Source organism: Lissotriton helveticus, chromosome 7 (genome assembly GCF_964261635.1).
Source record: "Lissotriton helveticus chromosome 7, aLisHel1.1, whole genome shotgun sequence".
In the NCBI taxonomy this organism is placed as follows: Eukaryota; Metazoa; Chordata; class Amphibia; order Caudata; family Salamandridae; genus Lissotriton; species Lissotriton helveticus.
Window position 1 is genome coordinate 31,571,785 of NC_136068.1, and position 13,821 is coordinate 31,585,605.

The window sequence follows — 13,821 nt, forward strand, 5'->3', positions numbered from 1 at the left end:
CATGCATGAGCTTCAGCAACAAAAGAATAGTGTGCTGTAAAGGAGTTCATTCTTCAGACATGCAACACCGATTCATATGTGGAAAGCCTTTGAGTCTGCGTTTGTTTGTTTCACCTGGTTCAATAACTGGACATTGCTCTTCTCTTGCTGTGAGCTCGGGTTAACTTTGTAATTTCTTTGTCACCATCCCCCCATCCCTGTTACCACCTGCTACGGTATTGGCCAGAGTACCAGGAAGTTAAGTCTCATAGATGGACAGAAATGACAGGCTGGTGCCAGGGAGGGAGTTTCCCGAACTTAGCTCTTTTCAACTGAATAATCAGAAACCCCCAACTGGAGAGGATTCAAAGCAGAGTCGGTGGATTCTGAGCAGAGAAAGACATCTTCATCTGCGACAGAGGCACTCTCAGCTTGGAGGAGGGAAGCGTGACCTGGTCAGTGACAGAGCCACTCTCAGACAGCTGAAAAGACAAGATAAGGTACAGAATCACTCGCAGACAGCTGAAATTACAGGATAAAGAACAGAGCCACTCACAGACAGCTGAAAAAACAGGATAAAGAACAGAGTCACTCTCAGACAGCTGACAAAACCAGGATAAAGAACAGAGCCACTCACAGACAGCTGAAAAAACAGGATAAAGAACAGAGTGACTCTCAGAAAGCTGACAGGCCATGATTAGGAACATAGCCACTCTCAGACAGCTGAAAGGATAGTATATGTAATAGAGTCACTCTCAGATATCGAAAGGACAGGATTAGGAACAAAGCCACTCCCAGGCAGCTGAAAGGACAGAATTAGGAACAAAGCCACTCCCAGGCAGCTGAAAGGATAGGATAGGTAACAGAGTCACTCTCAGACAGCTTAAAGGACAGGATAGGTAACTGAGTCACTCGCAGACAGCTGAAAGGACAGGACAGGTAACAGAGTCACTCCCAGACAGCTGAAAGGACAGGATAGGTAAGAAATTCCCTCTCAGACAGCTAAAAGGACAGGATAGGTAACAGAGTCACTCCCAGGCAGCTGAAATGACAGGATAGGTTAATGAGTCACTCTCAGATAGCTGAAAGGACAGGATAGGTAACAGAGTCACTCCCAGGCAGCTGAAAGGACAGGAGAGGTAACAGAGTCACTCTCATACATCTGAAATGACAGGATTAGGAACAGAACCACTCTCAGACAGCTGAAATGACAGGATAGGTAACAGAGTCACTCCCAGGCAGCTGAAATAACAAGAGAGGTAGCAGAGTCACTCTCAGACAGCTGAAAGGACAGGAGAGATAACAGAGTCACTTCCAGACAGCTGAAAGGACAGGAGAGGTAACAGAGTCACTCTCAGACAGCTGTAAGGATAGTATATGTAACAGAGTCACTCTCAGACAGCTGAAATGACAGGATAGGTAACTGAGTCACTCTCAGACAGCTGAAAGTACAGGATAGGTAACAGAGTCACTCTCAGACAGCTGAAAGGACAGGATAGGTAACAGAGGCACTCTCAGACAGCTGAAAGGATGGGATAGGTAACAGAGTCACTCTCAGACAGCTTAAAGGACAGGATAGGTAACATAGTCACTCCCAGGCAGCTGAAATGACAAGATAGGTAACTGAGTCACTCTCAGTCAGCTGAATGGACAGGATAGGTAACAGTGTCACTCTCAGTCAGCTGAATGGACAGGATAAGAAACAGAGTCACTCTCAGACAGCTGAAAGGACAGGATTACAAAAGACAGGAGAAGTAGCAGAGCCACTCTCAGACAGCTGAAAAGACAGGATTAGGAACAGGGTCACTCTCGGACAGCTGAAAGACAGGATAAGGAATAAAGGCACTCTCAGACAGCTGAAAGGACAGGATAAGTAACAGAGTCACTCTCAGACAGCTGAAAGGACTGGATAAGGAACAGAGCCACTCTAACACAGCTGAAAGGACAGGATTAGGAACAGAGTCACTCTCAGACAGCTGAAAGGACAGGATTAGGAACAGAGCCACTCTCAGACAGTTGAAAGGACAGAAGAAGTAACAGAGTCACTCAAAGCCAGCTGAAAGGACAGGAGATGTAACAGGGTCACTCTCAGACAGCTCAAAGGACAGGAGAGGTAATAGAGTCACTCAAAGACAGCTAAAAGGACAGGAGAGGTAACAGAGTCACTCTCACACTGCTGAAAGGACGGGATAGGTAACAGGGTCAATCTTAGACAGCTGAAAGGACCGGATAGGTAACAGAGGCACTCTCAGACACCTGATAGGAGAGGATAAGGAACAGAGCCACTCTAAAAAACTAGAAGGGTGAGTTAAAGAACAGAGCCACTCTAAGACAGCTGAAAGACATGATAATGAACAGAGTCACTCTCAGACAGCTGAAAGGATAGGATAAAGAACAGAGCCACTCTAAACAGCTGAAAGGACAGGATACGTAACAGAGTCACTCTCAGACAGCTGAAATGATAGAATAAGGAACAGAGCCACTCTAAACAGCTGAAAGGACAGGATAAAGAACAGAGCCACTCACAGACAGCTGAAAAGACAGGATAGATAACAAGCGTCACTCTCGGACACCAGGAAGGACAGGATAAGGAATAAAGCCACTCGTAGACAGCTGAAAGGACAGGATAAGGAACAGAGCCACTCTCAGACAGTTGAAAGAACAGGAGATGTAACAGGGTCACTCTCAGACAGCTTAATAGACAGGATTAGGAACAGAGTCACTCTCAGTCAGCTGAAAGACAGGAGAAGTAACAGAGCCACTGTCTGACAGCTGAAAAGACAGGATAGATAGTTGTACACCAGGTAAATACCTCCTACTTTAAATTTTCAGTTTCAAACTGAGGCCTTACATGCAGGATTGGTTTTCATGCACTGACATTCAATGATTCTGACTGTTTTGTGAGCCTTCACCCCTGATAAATCCTGGCAGGTATGACCAAGTGCTAAAGCCAGATAAGAATACTGATCCAAATAACGGAAAGTAGGCAATTTATTCACTAAACCATATTGCATTGTATTGTATTGCATCATTTATATAGCGCTTACTACCCCCATGTGGGACGCTCATTGCATGTTTACATAAGTAGCATGCTAGGGTGCTTGGTTGGAAGGTTGTTCTGATCCTTTGTGGGAAGTGTTTTCATGTTGTGTGTGATGACCACTGAGGTGCAATCATCATGTTTTGCGACACAGTGCATAGCAGAGCTTTGGATGAAGAAGTGTAAGAGGAAGACACACAGTTTCATGGTCTTCAGTTTGCTGGCAGCTTTGAACAGCTCTGCAGGTCCCGTTATGGTATTTCATATGATATAGTCTGCTTAACTGGTTCCTAAACTGGGCTGTCTGATCTGAGACTGTGTGTATGCTTAGAGTCTGAAATGGCATGGTCGGAGGGATAGAGAAAAGGAGAGATCTGTTGGGATGGGCATTTTTATTATCATCCCATATGTGATTGTCTTTGTAAGATGTACAAAAGGGGTCAGTTTGTATAGATATTTGTGTACTGTAGAGAATGGAGTATATTAAATTCCTTCAAATTGTCCAGCAATGTGTGACAGATCTGTTGAGTTATTCCATTCCTGCTCAATTGGGGATGGCTGTACAGTGCTGGGTGATGGACAACCGTCATAGCAGATATGTAATATGTGAACTTAAGAGGCATAATTTACAAGTCATCGCTGACTGCAATAGTGGGTGAATACTGTCCCATAAGGAAGAACATAGCTTACCTGCACATCGAAAGCAGTGTAAGGTTTGAGTAGTTTGCGATGCCTGGGTTGTAAGTGGAGGATTGCGCTTGAGGGATTGATTCGTTTCTGTTCTCTGTTGCTGGGTTGTGGGTGGTGCAGTTATCTATGAAATAGACATGTTTTTCAACTGTATTCTGTAGTGTAAATGTTCCTAGATGCTTCCAGTGTTGGCTGGCAGTGAATTCCAGAGCTTGGCGGCTTGCACTGACAAAGCAGGATCTCCTCCAAGTATTGATGATGGGCGCGCTTTGCCACTCACAAGACATGTATTCATCATTACTCTTCTTGTGCTGCACAGCAATGACAACACCCCCTCTTTTTTGTGTTTTTTGAGTAGCATCAGCATATATTAATGGTAAAGCTAATCATTTTGTACTGGCAAAGCTCAAAGGTAAGACCAATACCATTTGCCTAAGCTTATGTTCTTTAAGTTGTCCATGCAGAGTTGTATTAGGTCTTCAGATCTCAGTATATCAGATCCAGTAGTACCGCTTTTTTGTGTCAAAAAGAATCATTTCATTTTCTTGTGACTTGCTTAAAGCTTAAAAACAAAATGGGTTCTGTAGCTGGTCTAAGGACACCGTTCCGCTTGGAGGCAGTCTTACTGTTTTAGTAGTTATATGTAATGTTTATAATTTAAAAATCTCATTGGAAGATGATGCACCTCCTTAAATGTAAATTAATAAAGACGAACCTGAGACCATAAAGCCCTTTCAGACACAGAAAGATCTTGCTACAGAAAGTTTTTGGGCAGTTGTTTTGATCTCCATGCCCCCCCCCTCTGATTGCAAATCCATGAGACTATGAAAAAGAAAAATCAAATTGAACAATATTGTACAAACAACCTGCTTTGATCATGAAGCCCCAGAATACATAGCATATCTTGTGATACGAAACTAGAAATAATTATGTTTGTTTCCTACGTCCAAAAGGTACTGTGGATATTAACCAGTGAAAGCAAAGACTGCATGACCATTGCACTTTTCATCCACAAGGACGTTGGCCCATCACTACCTGTGACTTCTTTAAACAGGGCTTCTCTTGGATTCCGGCGTCGTGGAGGCGTGTGCGTAGGGTGCGGTGGCACACTGTGTCGAAGGCAGCAGGGTCCTGATGTCATCGAGGGCGGTCATGAGGGCGGTTTCGGTGCTGTGGTTGCTGCGGAACCCGGACTGCGACGGGTCCGGGATGCTGTTCTCCTTGAGGTAGTGGGTCAGTTGCTTGTTGACAGTCTTCTCGATGACCTTTGCCGGGAAAGGGAGCAGGGAGATGGGCCGGAAGTTCTTGAGGTCCTTGTGGTCGGCCTTGGGTTTTTTGAGTAGGGCGTTCCTTCCAGATCTCCGGAAAGGATGCTGTCTCGAAGGAGATGTTGATGGCTTTTCGGAGATGGGATGCGATGGTGGTGCTGGCTTTGTTGAAGATGTGGTGTGGTCATGGGTCTGTCAGAGATCTGGAGTGAATGGTGTTCACGACTTTGATGGTGTTGTCGTCGTTTACGTTGGTCCAGGAGAGCAGGCATTTGGTGCGGGTGGTGGTCATGGGGGTGGAGGTCTCGATGGTTGTTGGGGCGGTCGTGGCATTGAAGCTGTCGTGGATGTCTGCAATCTTGCGATGGAAGAAGGTGGCAAGGGAGTCGCACAAGTCCTGCGAAGGTGGGATGTCGTTGTTGTTGGAGCTGGGGTTGGAGAGTTCCTTCATGATGCTCAAGACCTCTTTGCTTTTGTGTGCATTGTTGTCTAGGCAGTCTTTGAAGGAGGCCTTTTTGGTGGATCTAATGAGATGATGGTGTCTTTGGGAGGCGTTCTTGAGTGGTGCATAGCTGCCCGGTGTCCGTTCACAGAGCCATCTCTTCTCTAGCTTTCGGCAGGATTGTTTGGAGGCCTGGAGGTCTTCAGTGAACCAGCTGGCTCTCTTGCTGGGGTGATTGTTGGATGGTTTCTTGATCGGGCGACGGTGTTGGCGCAGTCGTCAATCCGCTGTCCCTTGCGTGCGCTTCGGGTGGCCAGGGAGCAGGTGTGTGATTGTCCGGTGTTGAGTGCGCAGAAGGTGCTGGCATCGTAGCGGAGAAGGGCATCGTGTCATTCGCGAGGCCAGGGGTTCTGGCGCTGGGCACCATCCAGGCGCAGACGGGCGCTGACGGGCGCTGACGGGCTTGCTTTCGTCAGCCCACTGTGCGCGGCCACAGAGAGGCCGGCATATATGGTGAGGTGGGATGGAGGAATAGCTGGGAGACGGGAGCGGGCAGCGATTGGACGAGCAGGGTGGCGGGGCCGCAGGGACGCAGCGGCGGGAAAAGCGTGTGAGGATCTGCGGCGGAGGGAAACAGAGGGTAGGGGGCACAGAATCACAGGGGGTAAGAAAAAACAGGCAGAGCTAAATACAGGGCACAGGAGCACTAAGCAGGGCACAGAAATCGCAGGGGAAGAAGGATAGGAGCAGGAGCAGAATAACACAACACAACAGTACAGCAGGCAAGCCTTGAACTCGGGACCGGCAGCAGTAGCAAGCTGGGGGGGCGCTCACGCCAGGAGGAGCTTTTGCGGCCGCGAGGGGGGCGATCTGCCTGAGAGCAGGGTCAGAGGTCTCTATGTATCCGCACAGTGTACTGTTCAGACCCATTAGGCAATTGTTTCCTGTTCCTTGTTTCTCCATTGATGGCTCCATTGTGGAAAGGTTTCAGGACAACAGTGACTCCCCATGTTGTCTTCATTCATTACATGCACTGAGACCCTTAGAGTGGGTGGTTCCTCTCCTTACCAAGGGGGGGTCATTTTAATTTCCATTATCAAAGTCAGTTTTATATTCAAGTTGATCTACTTGGGATGTTAATTAATGAAATTTGGGGAAATGTTAGAGTCCTGAAATTCTTGTTGTATTCTTGACTTAATCTGAGCAAAACTAATGAACATTTTATGATACAAAGAAAATACATCGGCAGTTGTCTTACTTCACACAAATTGCCGGCGCTGATCTGCCTCAGTAGTTATAGCACAGACCCAAATCTCTAAAACTATAGCTGAAAATGACTTTCCTGTCACAGTATTTCCTTCTCCTCCCACACAGGAATGTAAGCAGATTGGAGGACTCCATTTACTTCAATACCAAGGGACCTGGTCAAAGACTGAAACTTACCTTTAATTTAACAATATGCTACCAAGTGAGCTATGGCCAAATAGGAACCACAGGCTATGGGGATCCATCCTAACAGGTAAGAGAAACCTACTGGAGGGAACATTTACAAGGGTTTGGTGTCAATTAAATTCATATCATGAATGGTGAGTTTCTATGAATCTTGGTCTCCTGAGTTCAGACAATTTTTGTTGCTGTTTTTGGCTGGATCAACCTGATGTAATTGAACAAGGACATCAATTCACCAAAATGCCAAGTGTAGAGTAAGTGGCATTTTGTGTCCTTTGACCACTATTTCATCACAGGAAATGACATTATATGAACTTTGAACCAATAGTGTTCTAGGAACTGCAGTCACATGACATAAGTGCAAGTTTAATAAAAGTACAGCAGTTAGTTACAAGACTAAAATGCTGCCAAGATATGCCAGAGGCACAGCCATCACCTATCCAGGTACAGCCATAATATACCACAAGAGGGCGTACAGCAAGTCTGGCTCAAGCTATGGCTTAACACTCATCCCTTAATCACAATCTCAGTTGCCCTATGTCTCTTTTTCCCCCTCATGCCTTGTTTTCCTTGTCTGTCTTCTAAAACACTTCAAGTGCTTTGTGTACAATGCTCTTTTCTTACTATTCAGCCTTCTAAAAGCATGAGAACCTGGTGGATGTTGTTATCTGTGATTAGGTATTCTTATAGATTTTGATTTGTTTGTATCACCTTTCCATCTCTCTTGTCTCTTTTATCACCTTGTTCTCTCTGCTACCTTTATCATTTGTTGCTGCCTCTATCACCTCTATCCCTTGCCTCTCCCTCTCTCTGAGGACTTCTGTCTTCTCTGTGTTGAGACTGAGACAGTTTTCCTTCATCCAGTCGGCGACATTCACATACATCTGTGGAGTGGATCTGGTGGTGGAGTGGCTTCTGACAGAGAGAGGATGAACTGGGTGTCGTCGGTGTAGGAGATGATGTTGAATGAGTGCGCTCTGATGGTATTGGCTGGGGGGTTCATGTAGATGCTGAAGAGAGCGGGCCTATGGGCCAATCCTTGGAGGACTTAGCAAATGATCTTCTTGGATTCCAAAATTAACAGTAGGAGATGAATACTCTAGGTTCTTTCAGTGAGGTATGATCCATTTGAGGGTGTCTCCCTGGTTTCCAATGTGGTGGAGACTGTTGATCAAGTTGTCATGGGAGACAGTGTCAAAAGCAGCTGACAAGTCCAGGAAGATGAAGGCTGCTGTTTTGTCTTGGTCCAGGAGGGCCCTGATGGCGTTGGTGGCTGCGATCAAGTTTACCTCAGTGCTGTGGTTGGCTCGAGATCCAAATTGAGAGGGGTCCAGGAGGTTGTTGTGTTCCAGGTGTTCAGTGAGTTGATAGTTGATTGCCTTTTCCATCACCTTTCCTTTAAAGGGGAGCAGAGAGAGGGTCCTATAATTTTTCAGCTCTGCTGGGTCGGCCGATGGTTCCTTTAGGAGGTTCCTCACTTCAGCATGATTCCAGTCATCAGGGAAGGGAGCCGAGGAGGTCAGGACTTTCTGATGCTGTTGGTGGCAGGGGTATGCAGTTTTCGGAAATGGCTGAGATCTTGTTGTGTAAGAAGTCTTCCAGGGTACCACAGAGTTCTTGGGACAAGGTGATGTCATGCTCGGTAGCCCCGGGGTAGGAGAACTCCTTCACAATGGCTAAGAACTCCTTGCTGTGGTTTGTGTTGGCTTAAATGCAGTCCTATGTGGTCCACTAGGGCATTCTTCTCTTCTTTCAGGAGCAGTGGTAATGGTTGAATGCTGTCTTGAAAGCGGTATGGTCTGTTGTCGCTTTGCCTGTGACCCACTTCCTTTCGAGTTGCTGGCATTTTTTAATGTTGGTTCATGGGATTTGACTCGTTAGGAGGGGGTGATCGTGTTGGTGCATTCTGTGATCCATTGAGAGAATTTTTCCAAAGCCAATTCTGGGTTGAGTGATGTGTCTGGGGGGTGGGAGTTGAGAGGTGAGAGCGTTGCTCCACTGGTCTTCTGATAACTTTTTTCAGTCTCTGCACGTGGAACTGGGAGGCATGGTTCCGGTGTTGGTGGGTCTTGAGATGGTGAAATGGCCATCCCAGGTGAGCTGTGCGCCGTGGTTATACTTGACTCTGCTCCTGGAGGTGAAGATGGGGACGAGTGTATGTCCTACGATGTGGGTAGGGTCGGTGACAAGGTGCTTAAGGTTGATGTTGCTTATGCTTTTCTTGTGTAGTTCCTATAAACCTATATAGGATCTGCGCGTTTAGACAACATGCACTGTAGGATTGGTGTCCAGACTGATTCTAGTATGTTAGCCTGTATACCAGCTGGCTCACAGTGCCACTAGAGACCTCTCTTACCAAGGAAAGAATAGTTCTTGCCAAATATCGAACATGATAACTCTGTCCGTTCAGGGATCGTGGAAACAGTACGATAGTTTTCGCTCAGTCACTCATGCTCACTTTTTCTCAGAGAGATATACAGAATAAACGGTGGGGAAGTTTTTCAATGAGCATTTATTGAACCAGCATCATTCTAGTGTAAAATAGGTGTGCTGAGACAACCATTAGGCAAACGGATGTATATGATTAGAAGCACCAACAGAGTAAAAGGATGGTAGATTCCTACCATCGTGCTAAAACAATGAATACAGGCAAGTATATAAAATACATGCCAGTAATAAAAGTGTACTCTTACGATGTGATACTATCTAGAGGTACCTAAGTGTACCTAGCATTACATAACATGTGTATTTGTAAAGCGCACGTTCACCATGAGGCATCTTTGCGCTGAATAACAGATGTTTATTGTTACCCAACTCAATGGTACTCATTTTATCAACCTCAGAGGGATGAAAGGCTGAGTGGACCCACTGGGATTTTATCCTGTGACCATTAGGTCTAACACAGGCCTTTGCAGTGGACGCATTAGTCCACTGAGCCACCAGACCTGGCTACCTAGCATGTTTATAGGTGTAAAGCCAAGAATTCCTCTAGGATAAAGTCAACCCCATTACCTGGAGTGAGATACTGTGGGACCCCGTCTTGGTCTCGAGATGGACACCCCATGATCGAGGTCAGATCACTGCGAGCTGGAGTGTCTGCGTGCAGGAACCTCAGTATCTCACGTCAGTGTGTCAGCATGGAAGTCCTTTTGTCCTCTCACTGCCTCAGCAAAGATATGGTGTATATATACCCAAAGTGGTACCCACAGAGGTTTTACCTTGCTGTGTCATGTCGGACTTAGGATGATGTGAGAAATGACCCTTATACATAGTTGTTATTCAGGAAGCACTGACAGAATATCGACGTCAAAAATATCGGAGGCGGAATATCGACGTAAAGAATATCAAAGTCCTATCTACATTAAGGTAAGTGCAAAAATATCGTAAAAAATATTGTTGTAAAAAATGTTTTTTTAATGTTTAAAAATCAAATAAAATTAAATAAATAATACATATAATTTAAATAAACATAGTTAAAAATATGTTTAAAATTATAAGAAATACATATGTAAAAAATTAAAACATATATATTAAATATAATATATATACTTAATAATATTTACAATTAATTACTCTAATAACTTATAAATTGTTAAAAAACATTGTATACATTATAACTACATACATACACATACAACAATAATATAAATAAAAATATCCAACCCATTTATAACACATTGAAAAAAAAAATAAAAAAAAAAATAGACACTACATTAACTAAAACAGTAAATATTGGATAGCATAGGGGTAAAAATAACTATTACAACTCCAGAGAGTGGAACAGTAGGGAAAGTGTTGGATAGCGTAGGGGTTAAAATTACTATTCCAACTCCAGAGGGAGCAACAGTAGGGAAAGTGTTGGATAGCGTAGGGGTAAAAATGACTATTCCAACTCCAGAGAGCGGAACAGCAGGGAAAGTGTTGGATAGCGTAGGGGTTAAAATTACTATTCCAACTCCAGAGGGTGCAACAGTAGACAAAGTGTTGGATAGCATAGGGGTTAAAATTACTATTCCAACTCCACAGGGTGCAACAGTGGGGAAAGTGTTGGAAATGTATTAACAAATAATAATAAAATATAAAATAAAAAATTCAATACCAAAAAACAATAATTATTTAAAAACATTTCACAATTAATATACAATAAATTATTGATAAATACCAATGAATTATAAAAAATCTAATTTAAATACCAATTAATAATTAATGAACAATTATTTTAAAATTTTTTTTATAACAACTGTAATACCAATAAATAATTAATTAACAATAATTTAATTATCAAAACTCAACACTAAAAAAAGAATAATGACTTAATTACAATTAAATTACTCCCCAACCTATTAACCTATAATTTCACAACAGACTTCAATAATAAATGAATGCACTTAATATAACTATCAATTCATCAATTAATAAAAATGAATTACCAACCAATTAATAAAAATTAATTACCAATTAATAATTACTTAACATAAAAATATTTATCAATACCAATAAATAAAAATTAAATATTTACTTAACTACAATTAAATTATTACCCACTCTATAAGCCCACAACCCACTACAGAACTAAAACGCAAAATTTGTTTAAAAATATTTAATAGTTCCTAAAAAATATTTAATTAATTTACTATAAATAAATTACTTCCCACCCCATTCCCCTATAAACCCACAACCGGCTACTGTACTAAAACGCATAATTATAACTAACTTCTAAAAATGTAATACATATATTTTAAAACTAGTACAAAATTATAAAAACAAACATATAAAATACATAATAAAATACATAACACTAATATTAATATCGACATTAGTAACATCAATATTTTTGCTATCGATATTACTAACTTCGATATTAACAAAAACAATATTTCTTACCTTCAGGTCGATATTTTGGTCATCAATATTCTTGATTTCGTATTTTGTCCCTCTGAAATTTTGAACTCGATATTATTGTATGTCAAAATAAAAAATTCGATATTTAGACTGTTTACCAATATGCAGGAGATAGTAGTCCTGCAGAGTTTCCAAGAATCCTCATGCATAATGGATGAGGCTATCTTCCAGGGAAAACCCTATGTCCTGTAAGCAGTACCGTAACTAGGCAAAAAGTCAGTCCCATGAACCGTTATGTAATGTAATGGTAGGGGACAATATAGGTGAAAGGTTAGGTGACTACCTGAGTCTATATTGGATTACCTATATGAAACATAACACCCACCCCTCATCCGACTGGACGACATGCTAAAATCCTAACATATTCATAGGCGTTGAGCACATAGAAGTAAGATGATTGAAAACCAAAAAATAGTATTTAAAAATTCTTTAAAAAAATGCTAAGATAATAGTGTAAGCGATAGAAGTCTTTACTAAAATATGTTTGTATATATATATAGTTCGAACACATACGAGTGACTGAATGCCATGCAGCTCAGCAGAAGTGTCTATTGTTTAAAATTCCAAATTTGGTTGTTTTTGAAAAAGCCAAATTTTTCCTAGCACATGATGAGCCAAATGTTTATGTTTCCTGGTAGGGAGCACAAAATCACTGTTCCCTGCAATCACAGAAGACGGTCCCTGCAACACCTCGCAGATCAAGTCAATCAAGCACAGATGTTCCTCCTTACTCTCCACAGCTGCTGGTGGCTCATGCCTGTGTGACAACCAAGTCCAGAGTACTTGTTGAGGAGCCGGTATCCATTCCGACAGGAGCTGAAGCATCCCGTGGTGGCTACAAGAATGCAGACATCAACATTGGAATATGCTGAGGACACAGCAGAACATGGACCATTATCAGGTCCAGTAAAGCTTCAAAATCCTGTGGCGCAACTGATGGAAGTGTTAGAAAGAGATCTAACACGCCTTCTTGTCTGCAGAACAGGCATCGGAGGACAGACAGAATATAGTCGATCCAGACCGGTCTAAATGATAGGAACCAAGATTCACTTCATTCGCAATGGCAAGGTGTGCCCAGATGAAGTACCATGCGATCACGGTATTGGCATTCCAAGAGCGTTTTTTCCATCTCCTTTGTGACTGGGACGTACATTGCGCAGCGGAAAAATGTCAATCAGGATTCCTGCTATCAAGAACAGGATCAGCGGAAGCCCTCCAAAAATGCTTCCAAACACAAAGTGTATACAGTTGGAAATAACTCAGAAGATTGTCTGAAAGGTGCTTAACAGTCCATATTGTATGGTCTGAAATAGGTGTACTATACCCGTCGTATCAGAAATTTTAAAGATACGTTGTACCATTTCTGTGAAATGGAAAGGGCAGTTTGTTCGTACTAGTGCCTGTATGTCAGCTGAGGACCTTGCGACATGAAGATCATAAGTCTCTAGGGCGGAGGTTAAGGGCACGGTTTTCTGTCCAAGCATGGCTTTCATTTGACTCAGAGTATCAAACCGTATAAAGGAAACATTCAACGAAGGCCATACCGGCGCCTCCCTGACTATATGGGTTGGTGGAAACAATACTTGCATACAGCAAGTAACCCTGGAGCTTACAGTGACAATAAATGCGATGCCTGCGAGCATCCCACAACAACCTTGAGCATTCAGCATCAAGTAACTCCTGTTTGAAAGTAACTTGAACACTGGATAAATCACAGCAGCTAGGGACTCTTTCAAGTGACAGGATAAGTGAGCAACTGAACCATTACAGGCCCCGTGAAGCATGAGATCCTGGCATATAAAAGATTCACTTAAAGCATTCTCACAGTTTGTACCACTTAGAAACGCTTCCATGTTCCCACTCATGCATCGAAATCTGTGTGCCAATTTTCAAGATTACCTGATCCATTCCCTACCCATCACTTCATATCTGTCTACCTGTTGTTGTTCTAGGCAATACTGAAACTGGAAAGTTGTGATCAGTAATGTTATATGGCCATGGATTAGCCATTCTGTGGATGGTGACTCTGCCACAGTAAAAGGTTTTTGGTC

At 42.9% G+C, this 13,821-nt stretch overlaps 1 protein-coding gene across 2 annotated transcripts in view; it reads left to right on the plus strand.

Annotated features, from left to right (window-relative positions):
* The first annotated feature begins 275 nt into the window (after positions 1 to 275).
* Positions 276 to 13,821, plus strand: part of LOC144767956 (cell adhesion molecule CEACAM21-like) — a 327,806-nt gene continuing 314,260 nt past the window's right edge. The window contains exons 1-2 of one of the 2 annotated variants that reach the window (XM_078651307.1): positions 276 to 479; positions 6,794 to 6,938. In XM_078651307.1, the coding sequence (XP_078507433.1) occupies positions 6,878 to 6,938 (61 nt within the window). In that variant the 5' untranslated portion in view covers positions 276 to 479; positions 6,794 to 6,877. The remainder of the gene's footprint in view (positions 480 to 6,793; positions 6,939 to 13,821) is intronic. The other variant, XM_078651308.1, reaches the window with a different exon arrangement.